The sequence below is a fragment of the Mesocricetus auratus genome, unplaced genomic scaffold (assembly GCF_017639785.1).
Source record: "Mesocricetus auratus isolate SY011 unplaced genomic scaffold, BCM_Maur_2.0 Super-Scaffold_100014, whole genome shotgun sequence".
Lineage (NCBI taxonomy): Eukaryota > Metazoa > Chordata > Mammalia > Rodentia > Cricetidae > Mesocricetus > Mesocricetus auratus.
The window spans coordinates 28,998,829-29,019,077 of NW_024429197.1; the positions used below are offsets into that span (position 1 = coordinate 28,998,829).

General features: G+C 41.9%; 1 protein-coding gene across 6 annotated transcripts in view; it reads left to right on the forward strand.

The window, feature by feature from the left end:
* Positions 1–20,249, forward strand: part of Elavl4 (ELAV like RNA binding protein 4) — a 128,796-nt gene that overhangs the window by 94,103 nt on the left and 14,444 nt on the right. For all 6 annotated transcript variants that reach the window (XM_040756968.1, XM_021228384.2, XM_021228386.2 and 3 more), the window contains exon 3: positions 12,261–12,364. In XM_040756968.1, the coding sequence (XP_040612902.1) occupies positions 12,261–12,364 (104 nt within the window). The remainder of the gene's footprint in view (positions 1–12,260; positions 12,365–20,249) is intronic.

Consider the following 20,249-nt stretch of genomic DNA (forward strand, 5'->3'; position numbering starts at 1 on the left):
GTGCTAGGCAGAAACCTAGTGATTAAGAGCTAGACTTCCTACAATACACCCCAGTCTTCCTACTCGCTAACTGTGCAACAGGTATTCTCACTCTCTGTTACTCTGTTTCCTCATTCCTAAAATAGGAACATTCATGGGATTAATACACAGAAAATCACCTGGTATATAGTAATATTATTCTTAGACCAATTCTATGAGGTATCGTTTTATTATCTATCCCTACTTTACATGGTCAAAAAGAGGTTAGGTTACTTTATCAAGGCCATGTGTCTTCAAAGTAGCATGGCAAAGTTAAGCCATGCATGTTTGACTCCAAAGCCTCTATTTTTGTCTTCTACACTAATCAGCTCCCAGGGTCAGAAGTCAGTATAGATTTCCACCTCCCCCCCATGTCTCCCCACTGTAGCTCGTTTCATTAGAACCAAATTATATCAACATGAACATGTATTTCTGGATGTTTGATCCCCTCCCCTCTGCGGCTCTGTGCTATGTCTAGCTTGTCTTAGTAGCAAGGTTGTATAATGTCTTCTGAGAAATAGGCTCACAGACAGTGGCAGGGGAAAAGAAACCTTGGAAGTATGTAGGCGTCCTTGTTGTCTCGGAAGCAGTATCTCAGCACTGGACCAGCTTGAGGTAATTACATCCTGAGACACTGATCACTTCTGTTACAAAGGGGGTTCTGTTACAAAAAAAATGAGCTTGGGAAACTTAAGTGAACCAATAAAAAGGCATCTTTTAACCCCTCTTCTCTACATCTGTGCTAACATTGCATTATGGAACTTGGAATGGATGGAACGTGTGGGATTGCCCTTGGTGTGCTGGTGTCATCTCACCTGCTCCTAGGAGGAACAGAAAATGGTACCATGGGGATCCTTCTCGATGGGAACAGCACAGTCCCTTCACACACTATACACTTTGGAAAGTTGTTGAGCACTGTTGAACGTGCCCTGGACGTGATTCAGCCCAGATTATCCAAATGTCATTTCATTTTCCATTGCCTAAAGATCTGAGCCATAAGGAGATGTTCACAGCTTGCCATTCTTGCCTCTTCCTAGGCACCTCTTCATTTTCATGCCTGCCAGATATTTGACTCAGTGTCATGGGGTTGCTCATTGTTTACTTGAATTGCCATTCTCTGACATTCATTTCACAAAGCCAAAGGTGGCTCTCCTCTCTCATCTGTACCCTACAGACCTATTTCTGGGTGAGTGCTTCTGTTCTTGGGTGTTCTCTTAACCTCAGTCCATTACCCGTGCAAGCTAAGCGTTGTTGTGGTGTTTTGTTTTAAGACAAAGATACTTTTGCTTCTTTTAACAATTTGAGGAATTTCTGTCTTTTAAAAGATTTGTTGGAGTCTAACTAAGCTGTCAGACCATAAAGGTGGGCATCATGGCTGGTTCCTTCCTGACAATGAACTCTTCCATGGTGAGAATAGAACTTGTCTTCACATTCACAAGGCTATTACTGGTAGATCTGAGACCAGAGAAGCCCAACCCCTTATTGCAGAAAGGGCTCAGTGATTGAGGCTTCCAAGATCCTGCCCCAGCTAATATTTGACATCCTGATTTATCTCTATAGAGACTTTATCTCTCACCTACTTCAGTGAAAACAAAACACTTTGTTTTGCCTGTTCCAATAGATTTGTATTCAGCTAATATTATGAAGCATTGCTTTGTTCCAAGCCCTTTCACATAACCTATCTCACTGAATCTACATTTCAACATGACATTGGTAGCTTCCACAGGCCCTGTTTGGGGATGCTGTCTGGTAGGGGAGTTTTGAAAGTCATTGTCTTAGTGTTGAATTCAGCAGTTCTTTTCACTCATAGACATTTCACCCACAAAGTTTCATTTTGCCCAAAGGCTAATTACAGAGCACACAATTAGTATTAATCTGATAGATTTTTCTGCCTCTTATAAGAGAATAAGAGTTGCTAAACCATTGTCTTCAACATCTGCAGCACTTCTGGAATCACCTGTTGTTTTGCATCCACTCTGGGTGGAAAGTCCTGTCTATTTGACATCCAGACCTTTGTTTCATGTGAGACTAAACCAGCCAAGAATTTCTGGATCATTTTTATGGCTAGCTGGGAGTTTGCCAAAATCCTCCTCTTTTTGTTTCAAACCTGTTAAAAATATTTTTAAATGTATGACTATTCTTCTCTGTCATGTAAGAATATTCTGGGCATAATTTAATTTAACGTGGTTTTGATTAAGAATCTTGCATTGCCCCAGGGTCATCAGTCTGAACACTCCTTCTTTTTAGTACAATAAATGCTGAAGGTAAGATAGTTGTCACTGAGGCTTCTATTGTCCTCAGTACATTACCCAGAATGTTTTTTCCCTTTCAGCCCTTTTTTAACCAAGCACTTGATACTAGCTTTTTATCTTACGGATTTCTATTCTTTCTTGCACAACAGAAGAAAAATAGAACTCAGATTGGTTCAGTTTTTCATTTGTTGAAGTTTATTATTGAAATTTATATTTGAAGAGCTGTCACTTGGAGCAAGTTATTTTATAGGACAAACCAAAGGGAATGAAAAAAGATCTCTTTTGAGAAATGAATTGCTTGGCTTTTCTTATTGTATAATGTGCATTTCTGTCTGGGGAGCTGCTAGAAATGGATGTCTGTGTTCTTTGGGGCCCCATATGCCTTACACGAACAATGGGGGCATCCCATTTCACATCTGCATGATACAATCTCTGCAAGCTGGAAGCTCTAGTAAAAGCCTTTGCGGGAGTGGCATTAGATATACCCATTTGAGGAACTGGACATGGGTATTGGTGCCCTTGATTTTAAGTGGTAGTGATAATGCTTGCATTATAGGGCTATTTTAAGGAGTATGTGAGGTTAAAAAAAAAACAGTTGGTGCAGTAAGTGGCGCTCAAATGATAATTTTTTGTTCACTAATTGATCCATTTGTTTAATCTATTAAACAGAAACTTACTAACAGTCTACTATGTATCAGGCATTGGTCTTACCAACATTAACCAGCCCCATGTCCTGACTTAAGGAGCTTTCCAGTCCATTGAGAAATATATTCAGTTCAACAAGCATTTATTAAATGCTTACTGTGGACAAAGCACTTTGCTTATTGTCCTGATGCTGCATTTATAGAAATGACACCTACTTATGTATCCAGAATGTACCCTCTGGAAATAACCACAGGCTGGCTTGGGGTGATGCTAAATACTTTGGGAATTCAGAATAAGAATGGTTGGGTCTTACATTTTCAACTGTGTTTACAGAAAAAAGACACACTCAAGAGTTCATATTCCTGAATGACTCTTGACTTTCTGCACAGGTCTAGGGAGATCTCATATCTGCCTCTGAGGATGAATTCAACTTAGAAACAGTGGTGACAGCACAAGGCAATAACAACCAGCAACCTTGGGGTTTGTGCTGGCTACAAACTTAGTGATAGGTCTTTCTCCTTGACAGATAGGTGCTTATACTGTCTCCTCTTTCCAGTGCCCTTCCTTGCCTGTAACTTGGATGCTTTTAATCAATCTTTTCAAATCAGTCTCACCTCAAGTATCACATCCTCAAAAAAATTACTCTCCCTTTCCCAATATTATAGTGCCAAGCACTGGCCTGACATTTCTGATAAAGCCCAAGTCCTGGCTTCTTCTTCGGTTCTCATTTCCTGAGTCTGTAGATTGTAGGATTATGGGTATGACAGTCTTTTTCCAAAATGGTGATCTGTAATCAAGTTTGATCCTGTTTGGTGTGCATAACCAACATGGGGGACTGGAACTAATAGAAGGACTGAAAACTTGGAGATAGAGCTATAAAACCCAGGTTTCTTGGGCACATGGAGGTAAGTCAGGACAGATGATCAGTGTACAAATCAGCACATGTTCAAGAACCTACACCAGCAGAGACTACACTGGCTGCTTTTCTCTAGACACATAGCCTGGCTTGGAAATGCCTGCTTCAGAAAATTGCAAAGATTTGAATAATAAAGTTAAGTTAAAGTAAAGTTAAACAGTTGGCCCCATAGTAGATGTTCAATGCATATCCCCAATTTTCTCTTTTACAAATCAGGGCAAACTGAAACTGTTGTGAGCATTGGAGCTAAGATAAATATAACTTAGAACCGTTGAATCCTCCTAATAGAAGGTATCATGTGGGCTAGTCTTGCTGACTGCTCTAGCTACACTTAGTAAGGGATAGATATGCCCGCCTCTCTGTGAAGTTCTCGTTATCAACTCTTCACAGGACACCCTACATCATTATAAAATCACTCTTTGAAAGTTCTTTATTATCAGCCTAAAGCCAACAGCCCCCTAACTTGCTTCTTCCTCCTGATCTTTGTGCTCCTCTCTGGGACCACAGCAAGTGAACCCATGGCCTTCCGTGACAGCCTTTCATTTGTGAGGTACTAGAGTATCTCTGCTGTGAGCTAAACATCCCCAGGTTTTCTGGGGTGTCTTATTGGGTCTGGTTCCTGACATCTCACCAACTTCCTCCAGGCCTGGAGGAGGCTCTACTACTCTTCATTGCCCCTTTGTCCTTGGTTAAGAGGAAGTAAACACTCATGACAATAGAAAACACTCATATACATTCACTCAACAGAGGTCTCCTGGCTAACCCAACAATGCCTGAACTCTTTGAGGTCCAAGAGACAGAGATGAAGGAGACATCTGCTTGGTCACAAGCTGCTCCCAGTCTAATAGAGGACAGAGATACTCATTAAGTGGTAGTTTGGAGGACTCAGAAGATAGCTAAAGAAACAAAGTGCTTGCCTTACAAGCACAAGGTCCCAAATTTAATCACCACAATCAATATTAAAAACAAAAGAAAACAAAAGACATAGCCAGGAATGATAGCATGCACTTGTAACCCCAGTGCTGGGGAGATGGGGACAGGTAGATCCCTGGGGCTTACTAATGAAACAACCCAGCCTACTAAGAGTTTCAAGCCAGTAAGAGAACCTGTCTAAAATACAGATAAATAATAGATGGCACCTGAGGAACAACATGAAGGATTTCACGAACATGCTCACAAACATATGAACCCACACACAGACAAACATGCACACACAGGAGAGGTGGGTTTTGATACTGTTTGTTTGTTTTGTTTTTGAGAGGTGGTTTTGAAAGGGAGTGTCAGTCAGAGGGTAGGGCCAGTTTGGTTTTAGGCTGTCTCTGTCAGCAGCAGAAGCTGTGGTGCCTACTTCTGTTGCCAGTCATTTGACAAGTGGGATATGGACTGCCTTCACTCCTGTGGTATCTCCAACACAGCGTGTACTCCTGCTTCTGAGTCTTTGAACATGAGTTTCCCTCTGCTTAGAATGCCCTCCCTCAGATAGACCTGGGTAACTGTCTGTGTCTTTTCTCTGAAGTCTCTGTCTTTATATCCCCTGAGTAGTGAGGTCTTCCCTGACCTCCCCAATAAAAATTTGCAGGCATATCCCACCCAGCCATGCTGTTCCTTTCCTCTGCCTTGTTTTCTCCCTAGGATTCACTGTTGTCTAACAAACTTGATAGTCTGTCTGTATGTCTTCACTGTCTTCCCTGCTCTCAGCCAGAATACAAATTCAATAACGGCAGAAACAGAGGTTTGGTGTTGTTCTCTTCTATGTTTCCAGTGAACATAACTGTACCTGACACAAAGTGAGTGCCCAGAAAATGCAATCGGGATAAGCTTGGGTTTGGGATTCAGTCCTCAAGTTGGGATGCCATCACTTTGGGTGCCCTCTGGGTGCCTCTTCCTTCAGGAATCCTCCCCTACTCTGCTTAGTCAGAATTAATGTCTGGTGAATAGCTTTGTTTATTCTGGGATATCATTGGTTCTGACACTTGCATTTCTCTTCATATAAGGAGCATCCTAAAGCTAGGAACATCTCAGGGTCCACCCAGAGTATCCAACTTGTAGCAAAGTACCTGTTCCATGTGAATTTGTGTGATTATTACATATTGTTTGCTCCAGTGCAAAAGACAAGCATCAGCATCATTTTCCACCTTTGGGGAGGTTAGGGCCTCATGGAGAAGATAATGTCTCCTAGACACCAGTGAAAAGTAACACCTAATGGTTCACAAGAAGAAAGACACAATACCTACTAAGTGTCTGCTAAAGGGCAGACACTTTCCATGAATTATCATCATATATAAAGCTCTTACTAGCCCCTTAAAGAAAGGAATATTAGTGCTATCTTCAAAATCAGAATACCAAAACAGAGTCAAGATAAGAATTAAAGTTTGGGATAAAAAGAAATAGCACATATTAAGAAAACTTGAGAATTCTCTCATAGGAGCTTGACTTCCTTGTTCCCATTTATTAGATGTATGGTTTTCCCAGAGACCAAGGCTTGGAGAGGTTAATTACACATAGCCAGGGTCACATAACAGTATTTGAAACTGAGATTGAGAATCACATCTAATCCAACTTGCCGTTGAGTCTCATTCTTCAATGAGCATTTGAGCCCACTGAAGGATCTAAGGATTATGTGGAGAAGCAAATGTTGATTCAAGAGGTCTAGGTGGGACCTGAGGGTCTGCATTCCACACAGATCCTAAATGATGCCAGTGACACTGCTATGGGGGCTGTGCTTGAAGTAGCAACAATGTTCAGTCTAAGGCAACTCAGTCAAAAAAAAAAAAAAGAAATCTCCCGACTTGTTGGAAAAACCACTGGGTTTCCAATAGAAAAGCTGAGCTTCAGGCTGACCAACACCAATAAATCCCCTGAGGATGGATGGAGGGAAGACAGCCACAGTTTCAGGACTTCATGGTACCCCTGTCAGAGTTAAAGCCCTAGTGAGAACAAATGTGCACCCTCAAGACTTACCAGATGCCAGACCCTTCGAGGCACTTGAACTGAGGCCAGCTGCTGTGGAGAGAAAGCATGATCTGGAGTGTCATTAAAAGGACTCATGCAGGACTAGCCCTAGAACCTACCAACTCCTTGACTTTGGACAAGTGATTTCACCACTTCTTAAGCCTCATTTTTCCATAGTGTACCATGGGCCCAATGTTGCCCATGAGGTAGCATAAGTAAACCACTTAGCACCGGGCCTGGCACAAAGTGTCACTGAATAAATTATGACAGCTATTAGACCCCATGTTCATATAATCCTCACAGTGATCCTTTGATTATGAGGATTTGAAGATTCCAGACAAGGGGACAGGCTAAGGAAGCTTAAATGACTTAGCCAAGGATACACAGCAAGTATGGTTATGAGCCACACACGGGTTTGTACACGCAGTCGCAGGCACCCTCTCTCTGTCTCTCTGTTGGGTATGTTCAGACAGACTCTTGGAAAGACATCTCAGAACTGGCAGTGAGGGGGCATCCTGAGATTCAGAACTGAAAGCTGCTAACCTGGTGTGAATTATCGCCAAGCAGGTGATCTTGAGGCAACTGGGGACTTTATCATGTGCTATGAAACCAGGATTTCAGCTTGAGCTAGGGGTTCTGATAGTCACAAAAATCCCTTACTCAACTCAGAAGATTTCGTCAACAGCAACTGCCCATCTGGCTGACCCCTCAGGGGCTCTGCAGATGAGATGAGTCGGTGTGAAGTTTCCAGAGAAGCCTGGTTCTCACAAGGAAAGAGCAAAGTGTGCAAGTTGGCAGTGCAGAAATGCTGAGGCTCTGTTGGGCAGCTTCTCTGCTGCTGTTGTCAGTCATGAGGTCAGAATAATGCTAGGACCCTGCAGAGCAAGGAAAGTCTGGGGAAACGAGCTAGTGATTGGACAGTTCCTAGAGCTTGAATGCAGTAAAAATGTTCAACACAAACTACATAAAAACACTTTACTTTTCCTGAAATAAGAAAAAAAAACCTCAGTTGTTAGTAACACCTTACTTTATGGCAATGGCAAATAGGATTCAGAGCCAACCTATAGTACAAGAACCAAGTTTGGCCACTGTTTTTCTGGATAAAGTTATATTGGACCACAGCCACTCTCTGTTCAGATAGTGTCCCTGACTGACATGCAGTGGCATGGTTGTTGTGACAAGGACTGTGACCACCAAGCCCAAATCATTCAGTATCTTACCTTACACATTAAAACAAACAAGCAAAAGCCTACTCAGATCTAAATTGCAATTCAGTTTTGTGATGTTGGGGAAAATTACAATTTTCTCTGACCTTCAGTTCCCTCGTCTCTGTAAAATGATACTTTTCTCTCTTCACATAGAGTTGATGTGAAAATCAAATGTAATAGAGGATGGTCAGGAGAGCACTTTGTACACTCAGAGAGCACTTTGTACTATGGATTTGGGCTGGGGCAACTTCTGCCATTCACTTGATCTGTGTTACAGAAGAACCCTCTCCACCCAGTGAGTTTATAGGTCCCCAGTGCCTGGCGTGGGTGTTGTCAGTCACTCCTTCCTCACGAATGCAAACTTAATCCCCCAGTTACTTCCTCTTTGTCTCTTCCTCCAATTATTCAAACAGTAGGATTAGTACAGGTGCACACAGTGAGTCTTGTACTGTGCAAACACTTGCCAAGGACCTACTGTGTTCAGGGATATAATCTTGCATACTCTTTCTTGTTAAAATGGAGAGGTTTGATATAAAACCTATGGAACCTCCAATAGAAATGCTTCCTATTATAGTAAAGGACACATAGCAAGAGGAAATAATCTCTCTGTATGTGTGCAAATGCCCATGCTTTATCAAAACAGAAATATTCAGGTTCAGATTCAAGAAAACAGCTTTTTCAAAACAAGAACCTGTTTAAGCCAAAATACATGGAAGTGCCTTAAGCTTTGGCTATTATGCATACAGTTTTCTCTCGGAAACTACATTTTGAATTCTAAGTTGCTACCCCAAACTCCCTAGAATTCTTCCTACCCATGCTGGAAGTAGAGACGCTTCACCTTGCCAGCTGGACAGCAGTGCTTGAAGCAGATCAGATGTGGGCATCAAAATACGGTAGCCTAAAATTTTAGAGACAGACTTCCTTTCAAAGCTATGTTATTTCTTAAATAAAGATAATTTAGTAAGTATGAACAAAAATCAAGTTTAATATTCTGTTCTTAAAGCAGTATTTCTATATCTACATACCCAAATCTTGTTACCATTGGTAAAGAGAAAAGGTGTCACTATTTGAACAGGAAGAAAAAAGAAAAATGACTGTTATGTTGCAGATAAACACATATGCTCCAGGTTCCAGACTGTATCTCCGGAGCCCTTTCAGCATGGCAACTCTCTTGGCCCCCATGGAAAAAGCATTGTCACTCTTTTTTTTAATGGATTCCATCTATATTTGCCCATGTATGTTTAAATACAAAACTGCTGAAACAAAACCCACCATCAATGGTCACCAAACTTGTTCATTTTGCCTTCCTTTAAAAAAAATGTAGCTTGGGATATGTATTTTCTGCTCTGGAACTTAATCTTCTCCAGGGCATTTTAAAAAGAGAACACTTAGATCCATGAAGCATTTTTATTAGACATAGCTGGACTCCTGCGATGCTGGGAGGCATATGTGAAGAAAGCCTGTCTGTGAACTAGGCTAACCGCAGGTAGCTTCATTGTCCTGCCCAGTTACCTCCTATCTTCCCATTCACAGCTGAGTTCCTCCATCTCTGGTCTTCAATGCAGTGTTTTACAGTTTGCAGCTTATTTTGTATAAAGGAGAATCTTCCTTTGTGAAATAACATTGTTCTGGGTTTTGATTTTCCCTGAAGAATTGTTATTCTTGCTGCTAAATGAAGTCTCTAAACCTAGGATGGGTGATGATAGCACAGTAGTGCTAATTATAGTCAGGAGCTAGGGTGATTGTTGATTGGGAAATGATACAGGCTGATGGGTTGATGTCCCACATCTTGCTGGACTAGAATCTTTTCACTCACTTGACCTTCAGAACCTCCTGGAACCTAAGCCTGAGTTTTCCTTCCTCCAGAAATAAAGATCTAAAAACAGATAAATTTAGAGTGCAAAAACTATACTCATTATTGCCTATCTTGACACCATGAAAAATACAAAAACTATACTCATTATTGCCTATCTTGACACCATGAAAAATACAGAAACTCTTCAGGTCTTCTGTTAGCAGTTAAGCAGTGAATGTTTTATTTGTATTTTTATATTCTATTTTAATCATATATAAATTATATTAGACTGGAAAATGACCCATTCAACCGGTTTCCTAGAACTCCTATAGCAGGTTTGTCATAGACATAATTGCTTTAAAATGTCCTTTAGAAGCAGTACAGCTTGGTGCATGACTAGTTTTTTAAGATGATTATAGGAATATTATATATGCAAGATAAATATGACAGAGAAATTTGCATGATGAAAATGGATTTAATTAGGTGAATTTCATTAGGCTTGATGAGGTAGAGACAAATTTAGGATAAATTATATTTTAAACCAATGAAATTAGTCTCTTGTATTTTTGTATTTTCAAAATAGTTTCTGGGAACATATGGCAGGGTCTTGTAATACCCACAACTCTCTCTCTCTCTCTCTCTCTCTCTCCTCTTCTCTTCTCTCTCCTCTCTTTCTCTTACACACACACACACACACACACACACACACACACACACTCAAGCATGCACACACACACTCCAAACTCACAGGATAAAATGAAATGAGAAGTAGCAGGAGTGTGCCCCATGCCGCACACTTTCTCCTCCCTCCTAGGTCACTAACTCTGATGACAAACCTGCCTAGCAAAGTTTGTCTCTATCTTTCCTATTCTTCAGAAACAAAGGAATGTCCTAATGCAAGATGTTGCCTTTGGGGATTCCATTTGATGAGCAAATGTCACGAGATTCCTCTCTGCTCCCTTTGCTTCTGTCCTGTAACAATAAAGAAGATACCCATTTTCTGATCCAGAACCCAACTTGTTTTCCCAGGTTTCCTCCTACAACCAACACAAACACAGACATTTACCAGCAAAACAGAAGCTGTTGGAACAATTTTTTTGGCTGCTAAAATGGGCTCCTGTCACTGGGATGTGGCAGACTTTTTGCTGTATTATCTCCCAGCCCTGGCCCCAGTAAGCTAAAGAGAGCTTTATGTAATCAGTCTTCCCTGACGTGTGATGTCCTGTCATTTTTCTCCCCTTCGGCTCTGCCACCGCCGCCGCCCACAATCAATACCATTGCCTGAGAAGTTCAAGCTGGTTCTGTAGCCACCACAAGCTCTGTGTTTCTTAAAGGGTATGTCAGAAAATGTAAAGTTTCCTAATGATATTTCTGGCTGATGACACATGGCAGAGCTGATGGACTATTTATAATCAGTGGCACCATCACAAGTACATTATTTTTATTTCACTTAGGGGGGAGCCCTGTCACTTGCTACCTCTTTGTAGACAAGTTGATATCATCTCTACCTAAAGTAGCTAAATCTCTTTGCGGAATGCATTTGTGCTTTCCCCTTTGTGTAGGAGCACCTCTGTTCTTTCTGATAGAAACCTTTGCCCTTCTTTTTTTCATTGTTCTTTGGCTCTGAGGATGATGAGGGAAAAGAATGATTTGTAGCAACTGCTCTAAATTCTGGCCATGCCTGCATGCTTCGCTAAAAATGTCTCCAGTTCTCACTGCTCAGATCCTTCTACACCTCTGAGTGTGGGTGTGGCTGGCATGACCAAGGCAATAGACACAGCTCCTGAGTCCAGCGCTTGTCCCAGTTTTAAAGGACTAAGCAGAGTGTAGACGTCCTTTGTTGAACACCTAATATGGTCTAGGCAATGTACTTAGTAGGCATTTTATGTATGTTATTTCACTAAACTCTCTCGAAATCTGCCAGAGGTAAGTGCTGTCATCTCCAGAGAAGAGATCTGGAGAAAATGGTGGTAAATGATTTCTCTCCCACATGCTCCAGTTGGTAAGGGAAAGCCCCAAGACTCTAAGCAGATCTCTTAACAAACTGTGCATGCCATCTTTCTATTCCCTGGCACTGTCTTTTCTTGATTATATTGCCACTTGTGTATATCAGGTATGAATATTCAAAGGCATTTATTGTTTTTAGTGTGGATGGTGAGTTCAAAGCCCATACCCAAAAAGAGAATTGGTGGGATTGGAAACCTTTCATCCTAGACTGAACCCCAAAGAAAAGGAATCCCAGACCAAAGGAGGGTTTTACACTGCAGTGGGAAGTGCTGCTTTGTAAAGATACTGAGCTCTCTCTCTCTCTCTCTCTCTCTCTCTCTCTCTCTCTCTCTCTCTCTCTCTCTCTCTCTCTCTCTCTCCTTCCCTTCTTCCTTCCTACCCTCTCCCTTCTTCCCTCCCCCTCCCTTCTTCCTTCTCTCTCTCTCTGTTTCTCTCTGTCTCCCTCTCTTTTTTTAATATTTCCACAGGACAGAGTTTAGGGTATGGATTTGTTAACTATATTGATCCAAAGGATGCAGAGAAAGCCATCAACACTTTAAATGGACTCAGACTCCAGACCAAAACCATAAAGGTAAGAGGCAATGCATTAGCTTCTGATTTAGGAGGTCCTGGTGAAATTTAATCTGTGGATCTAGCGAGTCCAGGCTATACGGGGCCAGAAGTGATGTTTTTTATTTAATCAAAGAACAATTACTGCCCACTCTGCCAATAAGGGACATGAGCCAGGGTGAATAGTGGAGGAAAAGGACTAGGAGCTGTGACATCTCTAATCCAGAAGGCAGATGGGGGGGTCTGGGATTCATGGCCCCACAAAGAAGACCTGCCAACCAGATTCCACAATTGATCAGAAGCAAGCTGAAGAAACTGAGGCAGGAAAGCTGCCCCAGGTATGAATAGAGTGTCCTAAGTTGAGATGGTGGGGAGGAGGAGGATGGAAAGTAGGCAAAACCAAGTCAAGAGATCGTATATGCTGACTGAACAGCTGGACTTTTACTTATAGGTGATTAGGAACCTTCCCTTGGAGAATGGGAAACATAAAGTCAATTGTAAATAAACACAATACCATCATAAGGGCAGCTACAATTAAATTGATGAAAATATAGTTAAGGAACAGCAAAAATAGTAATCCAACAATCTAAAAATAATTAGGTAAGTAGATAATATCCTAGAAACCTTTGCTTTAAATAAAAAAATCAGTGGCCAGAGGTTACTTCTCCAGGTAGGTAGGTTTCTGGGGCTGAACCGCAACTCTCTCACTCTAGACACTGCCTGCCTTGGGCATCCGGTGGTGGTCTCCCGGATGGAGCTGCCTGCTCCTCAGCCTCCCTTCCCCTTCTTCCCCCCCCCCCCCCCCACCTTCAGGCAGAATCCTGTTTAGGGGCAGCTGCCAGCCCATTAATGAGTCCCATCCTTCATAGCCTATTAAACCGCAGGGAAGTGTCTCCTGGGCGCTCTTATCCTCACGACAGCAGGTCTGATGCAAAGTAGGACAAAAGAGAAACCTCTCCCAGAATGGAAATCTATAGATGGCACCAGTTCTCCGCATCTGAAAACACAAAACCAGAACTTTTTAGTTCAGCGAAACTACTTTTCTGACATGAGGCTAACAAAAGAGACTAGCACTGTAAGATAATCTTGGCTGGAAGGAAATAAAACAACAACAGAACCTTTCTCTTTCGGGGACACTTTCGGTGATTAGTTTTCTTTTTAAGAAGCTTTATTTTTGCAATTGTGTTTAGATTATTTCTAAAAAAAAATTATTGCTTTCCCTGATCTCCTACAGTCTGTAAGTATACAAAGACCCCTAAATAAGGCTAATTTAGGCTACTTCTGACAAAGCTGAATCAGGCCCTAGGAATTCTCTAAGGGGGAAATAAAAGTTGTTTAATTATGGCATATTCCTCAGAGAGTCAGAAGATTAATTTCTTTCAAAGAAAAAACACACATATTTTCATACTTTAAGTCGAGAACAGTGTTCCTGTCACTTGATTCTAATACGGCCTTGTCTCCGTTGAGAGCTGTTTGTGGGCTTGATTGAATTTTTTATGTTATCCAGTTCAGCATTAGCATGTCAGATGTTTGTTTTTCTGTTGGCGGACATGCTGACCTTGAACTGAGAAAGGTCCTTTCCTTTCCTCTATGGTTTTCTTAAAAACCCAAACCCTTTTCCCACAGCTTGTGATCAAATCACCAACCATCAGTCTGCCTTCTATTTTTTCAAAGTCTTTCATGAGATCCCTGTGGTTTCCCCCAAAGACTGATTGGACCAGAGTTTCTAGTCTCAGATGATCTCGTGGACAATCCATCGTACCATCAGATGCTTTATCTAAATGGATCTTGGAGACAAGGAACATTGATTATTTTCTTTCTGTGAAGAGCTGGTCTACTTCCTTATCTCTGTCCACTTCTCTGTCCTCCCACCTAGCTCAGGCTCCCCCTACATCAAAATGCTGCTAACACATTTGCACCCAACGGAAATGTGGGCTTCTGAGACACTATAGGATTCAAAATGCATGATGCCACTGCAGAATCAATAATTTCCATTCTCTACTACGAATGAAAATTTAATGTGCAAACCTAGGGATTTCAGCCCTTTCATTAAAGCAGTTTATTTGCCATACTAAAAATTAAGTTTGAGTGATAGGTTCCTTTATTAACTTTTCTTCCCTTTCCTAAAGGGACACAGTGTTTAAGGTAAAAATCATATTAAAGGGAAGAAAAGAAGCAAACCCTTTTGTGTGCTGTTCATAGTCTCATCATTTATTAATTTCTTAAAATTGCTTTTTATGCCTTTCAGACCACTGTTTACTTCTCCTGCTTCAGTTTGCTTTGATAAGTGACATGAGAATTATCTCTTTACTCTTGACTCCCATGAAGGAATAGATAACTTGTCAATTTGAAAAAAAACAAACAACAACAACAAAAAAAAAACCCACGCACATCATCTATGGAAGCATGCAGCACAGAGAGGACCATCTAGTACAAGTTGACAGACTTGGTAGTATGTGCTCTTTGTCACATTTCTGATAGCACAGAGAACACACCACTTTAAGTGTGATACACAAAAGTATTAGTGCCAGAAAACGAAGAACTAACCCCAAGTTAATGAGTAACTGCCAAATCAGGGATAGTTTTAGAGATGGGAGTGAGTTCGGGAGTGAGAGGGCAGCTGTTCCATCATGATGATGATGATGATGATGATGATGATGATGATGATGATGACGACAATGGTGATTCTGAAGGTATTTCATTCAGATCTTCGGTTGTTCAATAGAAACTGAAATCTGGATTTATTCTATGTCAGATCTTCCAAATTTTAGAAGCCACAAACAAAAACAAAGAAAGAATTATGAAGGAAAACCAAACAGAATATAGCAGTTGATTTTTGCAAATATGAGATTTAAATATGGCTTTTACCAGATATCAGTGAATATCCCATTACAAGGCTACTAGTGGGAGGTGTCCACAAAAGATGCTTTCCTGTCAACAAAAATCCATTTTCCTTTTATTAATAGGAGGCTGTAAGGGGACCATGTGAACACTGAGGGCATGTGAACAGTAAGGCCAGACCTTTGGCAGAGAGAGGTCATGATGTGTGAAATATACCTGCAATGAGTAGCTGTGAGTGGGAATCTGGAGAAATTGTTCTTTAGATTAGACTTCTTTCAAGGGAGAAGACTCTACCTAGGATCACACAGTGGGTAAATGACAGTTGGAGGATTTTTTTAAAGCTTTAAAAATAATTCTCTGGCAGTGGGTCCTTAGTGTTGGAATGTCAAACTGCATGTTTGCCTAGCAGCCTGTGAACCTTGTGAGGGGATGCGGGTGGGTATTTTGGCTCTGCCAATACAAGGGTTAATTCCCTGGCATGGTAAGAAAATATAAAAAGCAAATAAATGAACTGTGTGGTTCCTCCAGATTCTTCATAGATGAACTTATGGTTCAGAACATTTGCCATTAACTCGGAGACACACTGGACTTTGAATATCTTCTCAAGCCCTTGATTTCATTTAAGTGTACCACAGATAGCAACGGCCTACAAATTCTCCAATTCAGGTGTCTTATGGGGCCACAGAGTAGTGTGGACCATGGGTTTGCCACAGGGAAGATAATTTACCTCACTTAGGGTTTGGGGTGCTATTTGTTAGTTTTTCTAGGTTTTTGGTTTTGGGGGATGGGGTTGGTATATATTTCTTTATTTTTGATTTACAATTTTAGACTAACGTATCACTGTTTCCTAGCCAGTGGTTGATATTATCCAGGCTTTTGTGGCTTTAAATTTTTACTGATATGATGAACTATGAATAGATATAACTAATAATGTGGTTTTTTTTCCTACTTGTCTCCAACAAGACTCTGAGAACACTGGGAGAACAGGTTTTGAGTTCTTGGAAATGATTCCCTGATACCCCTTGACAACTGATGCCTATCCTAGCCGACTCTGAAAGAGCAGCTTCCGAATTTACACTGTCACTTCAGCCTCTTACTAAGAAATGCTCAGCTGAATCAACTTACCTTTGCTTCAGCTCCTTGTAACAATAATTAAGAACAAACAAAACTGGGGCTGGATGTAATGGTAATTCCAACACCCAGAAGGCTAAGACAGAGAAATTATTATGACTTCAAGGTCAGCCTGGGCATGACAGCAAAATGGAGGGGGCACAAGGAGAAGAGGGAGAGAGGGGAAAAGGAAGAAAGGAAGGGCCCTCAAAACAGGAGTGATCCAAGCAGGTTTGTGCTGGATTGATATTCAAGTTGCCCTGAGAAGCTCTGGTAAAACATAGTCTAACTGGGATTTGAAGGCTTGGAATCACTTCTGCTAAACCTTTCAGTGATGGAACTCCTCTTCAGGCTTTAACCTAAGCGGGAGAAGCAGGAGTAGAGATGTGTTCACTGCTTGCTCTAACTCTGCAGCTTCACTCCTGGCAAGTGTGCACATGTGCCTGTGGGGAGGGGGCACTTAGCTATGCAAGTTGCTGTGAGAGTGGTTTCAGGTTACAGGGCTTCCCCTTGGATGTTGGAAGGGAGATAGGGAGTTGTGAAGGGTGTAAGTGGGAGTCAGTCTGATCCAAATAAGTTCCATTATGATCCATCTGTTGATAGTGTGCATGTGGAGTGTTTGGCCACAAACCAGCATTTTGTAGAATGCTGTGGTCGGATTTTGGTTGTTTTTTTTTTCAGGGGAGGGGCATGTCTTTGCATAATATGGAATGTGTGTATGTGTGTGGTATAAGTGTATATCTGTATTTGGGGTTTTTCTTCATTGAATTATGTGTTAAAATGGCTTTATGACTTTTTCTAATAATTGCATGGTAAAATTACAACTTGGTATAATAAAACATTTCCAGAGCACAGCTGGTGTGCAAACGAGGGTGTGAGCAATCTCAGCACCAAGTCTCGGTTTCAGAGGGATGCCTCTGCCATTCTGGGTGAATCCCTAAGAGCTGGCACTGTTGGACGGAGGTGGGAAATAAGAAAGTACCTTATCACTAGGCAGCAGCCCAGGTCTTCAGAGACCCCAGCTAGGAAAGAGGCTCTTCTTCTCTCGGGAGGAAGTGGGCTGGTAATTCTGCCTCTCCTGTAAGGATGCCGCTTAAGGATTTCAACGTTTTCTCTTTCTTCTTCTAATCGCACTAGCAGCGCCTCTAGGGATCTCTCCACGCTTGAGCTTTGCAGGCTCCCATTCACTCCACCACTTCTTTCCCTTGCCAGGGGCCATGGGCAGCAGAGCCTCCTCCCTCCCCACTTCCTCAGCTATCCACCTGCCTTGCTAAAGGCTTCCATTCTGCTGAGGCATCTTTTCTTTGCACTCAGCATAAGCAATTATTTCTCCTATCGAGGCTCTTAATGTTTCCCAGAGAGTTAGCAGATCATTTTTTGCTGACGGAAATCACCCCACCCAGAAATAATAGCCTGCCTGCCTCTATCTTGTTAATAATAAAAAGGCACCACCCCCACATGATGGCTGTATCTCAGAGGGTACCGGAACCCTTTGCTGCAAAGGTCAGCAAGGACACTGGTGTCACTGGATCCCCCAAGGAAAGGACCGGGGATAGGCCAATGAAACTGGAGATACCCAGTTGCACCAGCTGTACTGGCTGCCACCCCCTCTTTCGTGGGAAAAATGCATTTGCTGCTCTGATTCAAGTGCCCTGTTAACTTTCTTTGACTGAATTATTTCAAGTGCATACAGATATACAGGGTTGGAAATAGAAACAGTTCTGCCTTCTCAGCCCACTGAACATGATAGGATCCTAGCATCCTGAAGGTTATTCTCAGTGTCTTGGGCCTGGATTACAAAACAAAATTGAACAGGTACAAGTTGGGGGCACACTCAAGTTTTAGAAGTGCTTGGGTGGAGTTTGAGCACATTTACGAATGTAAAAGAAGTCAATGGTTTTCTATGAGCTCCTCAAAAATACGAGCACACATGTGCGAGCACCACACACACACACACACACAGAGAGAGAGAGAGAGAGAGAGAGAGAGAGAGAGAGAGAGAGAGAGCTGTTGGGGTTATATCTCCACATTAGAGGAAACAGTGGGCCTCTCTTGCCCAAGTCCACCAGATGTCTTGTGTCCTTTTTCATCTCCCAGTTTTAAAGAGCCCTGAAGTTCAAATGCTGTCCAAAGGTGAATGACAAAGATGAAAAGAGAGGTGTGCACCCATATATCTACCCCATGAAAGCTACTGTTCCATTCTCCTGGAAAGAAAAGTTTGCAGTGAGGCTAAGACATTGCTTCAACCTTACATTTAAAATAGCTGGGAAGAAAACCTATATAGCTAAAAGTATGGTATAGGTCTTGAATAGGAAAGAGTCCTTCATCGTCAGAGCCATTCAAATGGAACCTGTCTGGATAATGTTCCAGCATGAATTCTGATTAGATGTGCCTGTATGCCCTCCTAGCTCTGAGATGCTACAACTTTGCATTGTTTCTGTGCCTGAAGCTGCTCGGATCAATGTAGTCGCCACTAGCTTCATATGGCAATTTGAGTTAATTAAATAAAATTTAGTTTCTTAGTCACATACAGACTGTTTGAAGTGCTCAGAAACTATGTGTAGCTAGTAGTTACCATCAAACCTTATGGGTATCAAATGTTTTTCTAATTCCAGAAAGTTCTGTGGGATGATGCTGGCCTAGGACAACTGTGACCCTGAGGAGTAGAGTCAGTTCTGCATAGTAATCATGAGGCTCGGGGGCAAGGAGACTCATCAGTTAAAGTGCCCAGCCCTCCTTTCCTTCCCCTTGTTGCCCATTCCAGAGAACTCTGAGTCAGGATAGTGAAGCCATAGCTCTGTTATAAAACTATAAGGATGATCTTCGGCAGTTCACTTCCCTTCCTCAAACATATGCCCTCTTTGGGGATGCTTCTTCCCAGATCTAATAGTCTAATAAAATATTACAGCATGAGCACTCCAACTTAGTACCTTCCCAAGAAGAGTAACAGTTTGTGCCAAGAACATGGCTTTTATTTCACTGTCCAGGTTGGTATGGCCCAGTGGAAAGATCCCAGAACATTGAGTCATATCTGAGTCTGTCTTAGTTCAGATGACCTTGGCAAAGTACTTGATCTCACTGCACCAGAGTCTATCATCTGGAAAATGGAAATACTGATTTTTCATGTGTAGCCAATCATGGCTTTCAGTGAACGCTCAACAAATGCTCCCAGGGATAAAGATGAGTAGGGTTACCCCTAGGGTGAATGACAGTCACTGAGAGGGAGTGGGTAGAACCCTTATTCTATTCAACTGTTTTGGGGTGCATTAAAAGAGAGAATCTGACACTTACTGAGGCACAGACAACAGAGTCAGGAGCCCTGATGGTAGGAAGTAGTATGGAGTTTCCAAACAGCTACAACACTCCTACCTGTCTTCCATGAAGCAAGAGACGGGAGTTGCAATTCAGTGGACAGGAATCTGCAGCTCCATGTCTGGAATATGCTCTTCCCCTAATCACGATGAGAAACCTCTCCCACATCTCACCCACTTAGAGATCCCAGTCAGACAGAGAGAGCCTTGAGCTAAGCATGTGCCTTTGACAGTCCGGGAGATTCTCCTGGTTGTGAGCTGAGTCTTTTACTGCTGAGCCGTCTCTCCAGTCCAGCCTGGTAGATTTTTAAAAAGAAGTCTCAAGGTGCATAAACCTATCATCGCAACTTTCCTAAAAAGACATCTGCCCTACTGTGTATTAGATATGCTTACGGTACCTTTAGATACTCCTAACTCCATGCCTCTTTCCCCTTAGAGTCAGCTCCTGGGAAAATATATTAAATCCATTCGCTAAAGTTTAATTGAAACTAATACTTAGTTTCAGTTCTGAGCTCCTGCCTTAGTAAAGGTTTGAAACTAAAAGTGAAAGTGAGTGTGCTGAGTTTGCCATGACAGGCAGCCTGATGGCGGAGGTCAGGTGTCAGGCAGAAGACTGTGATGGGTCATGGGTCATAGGGTCTGATA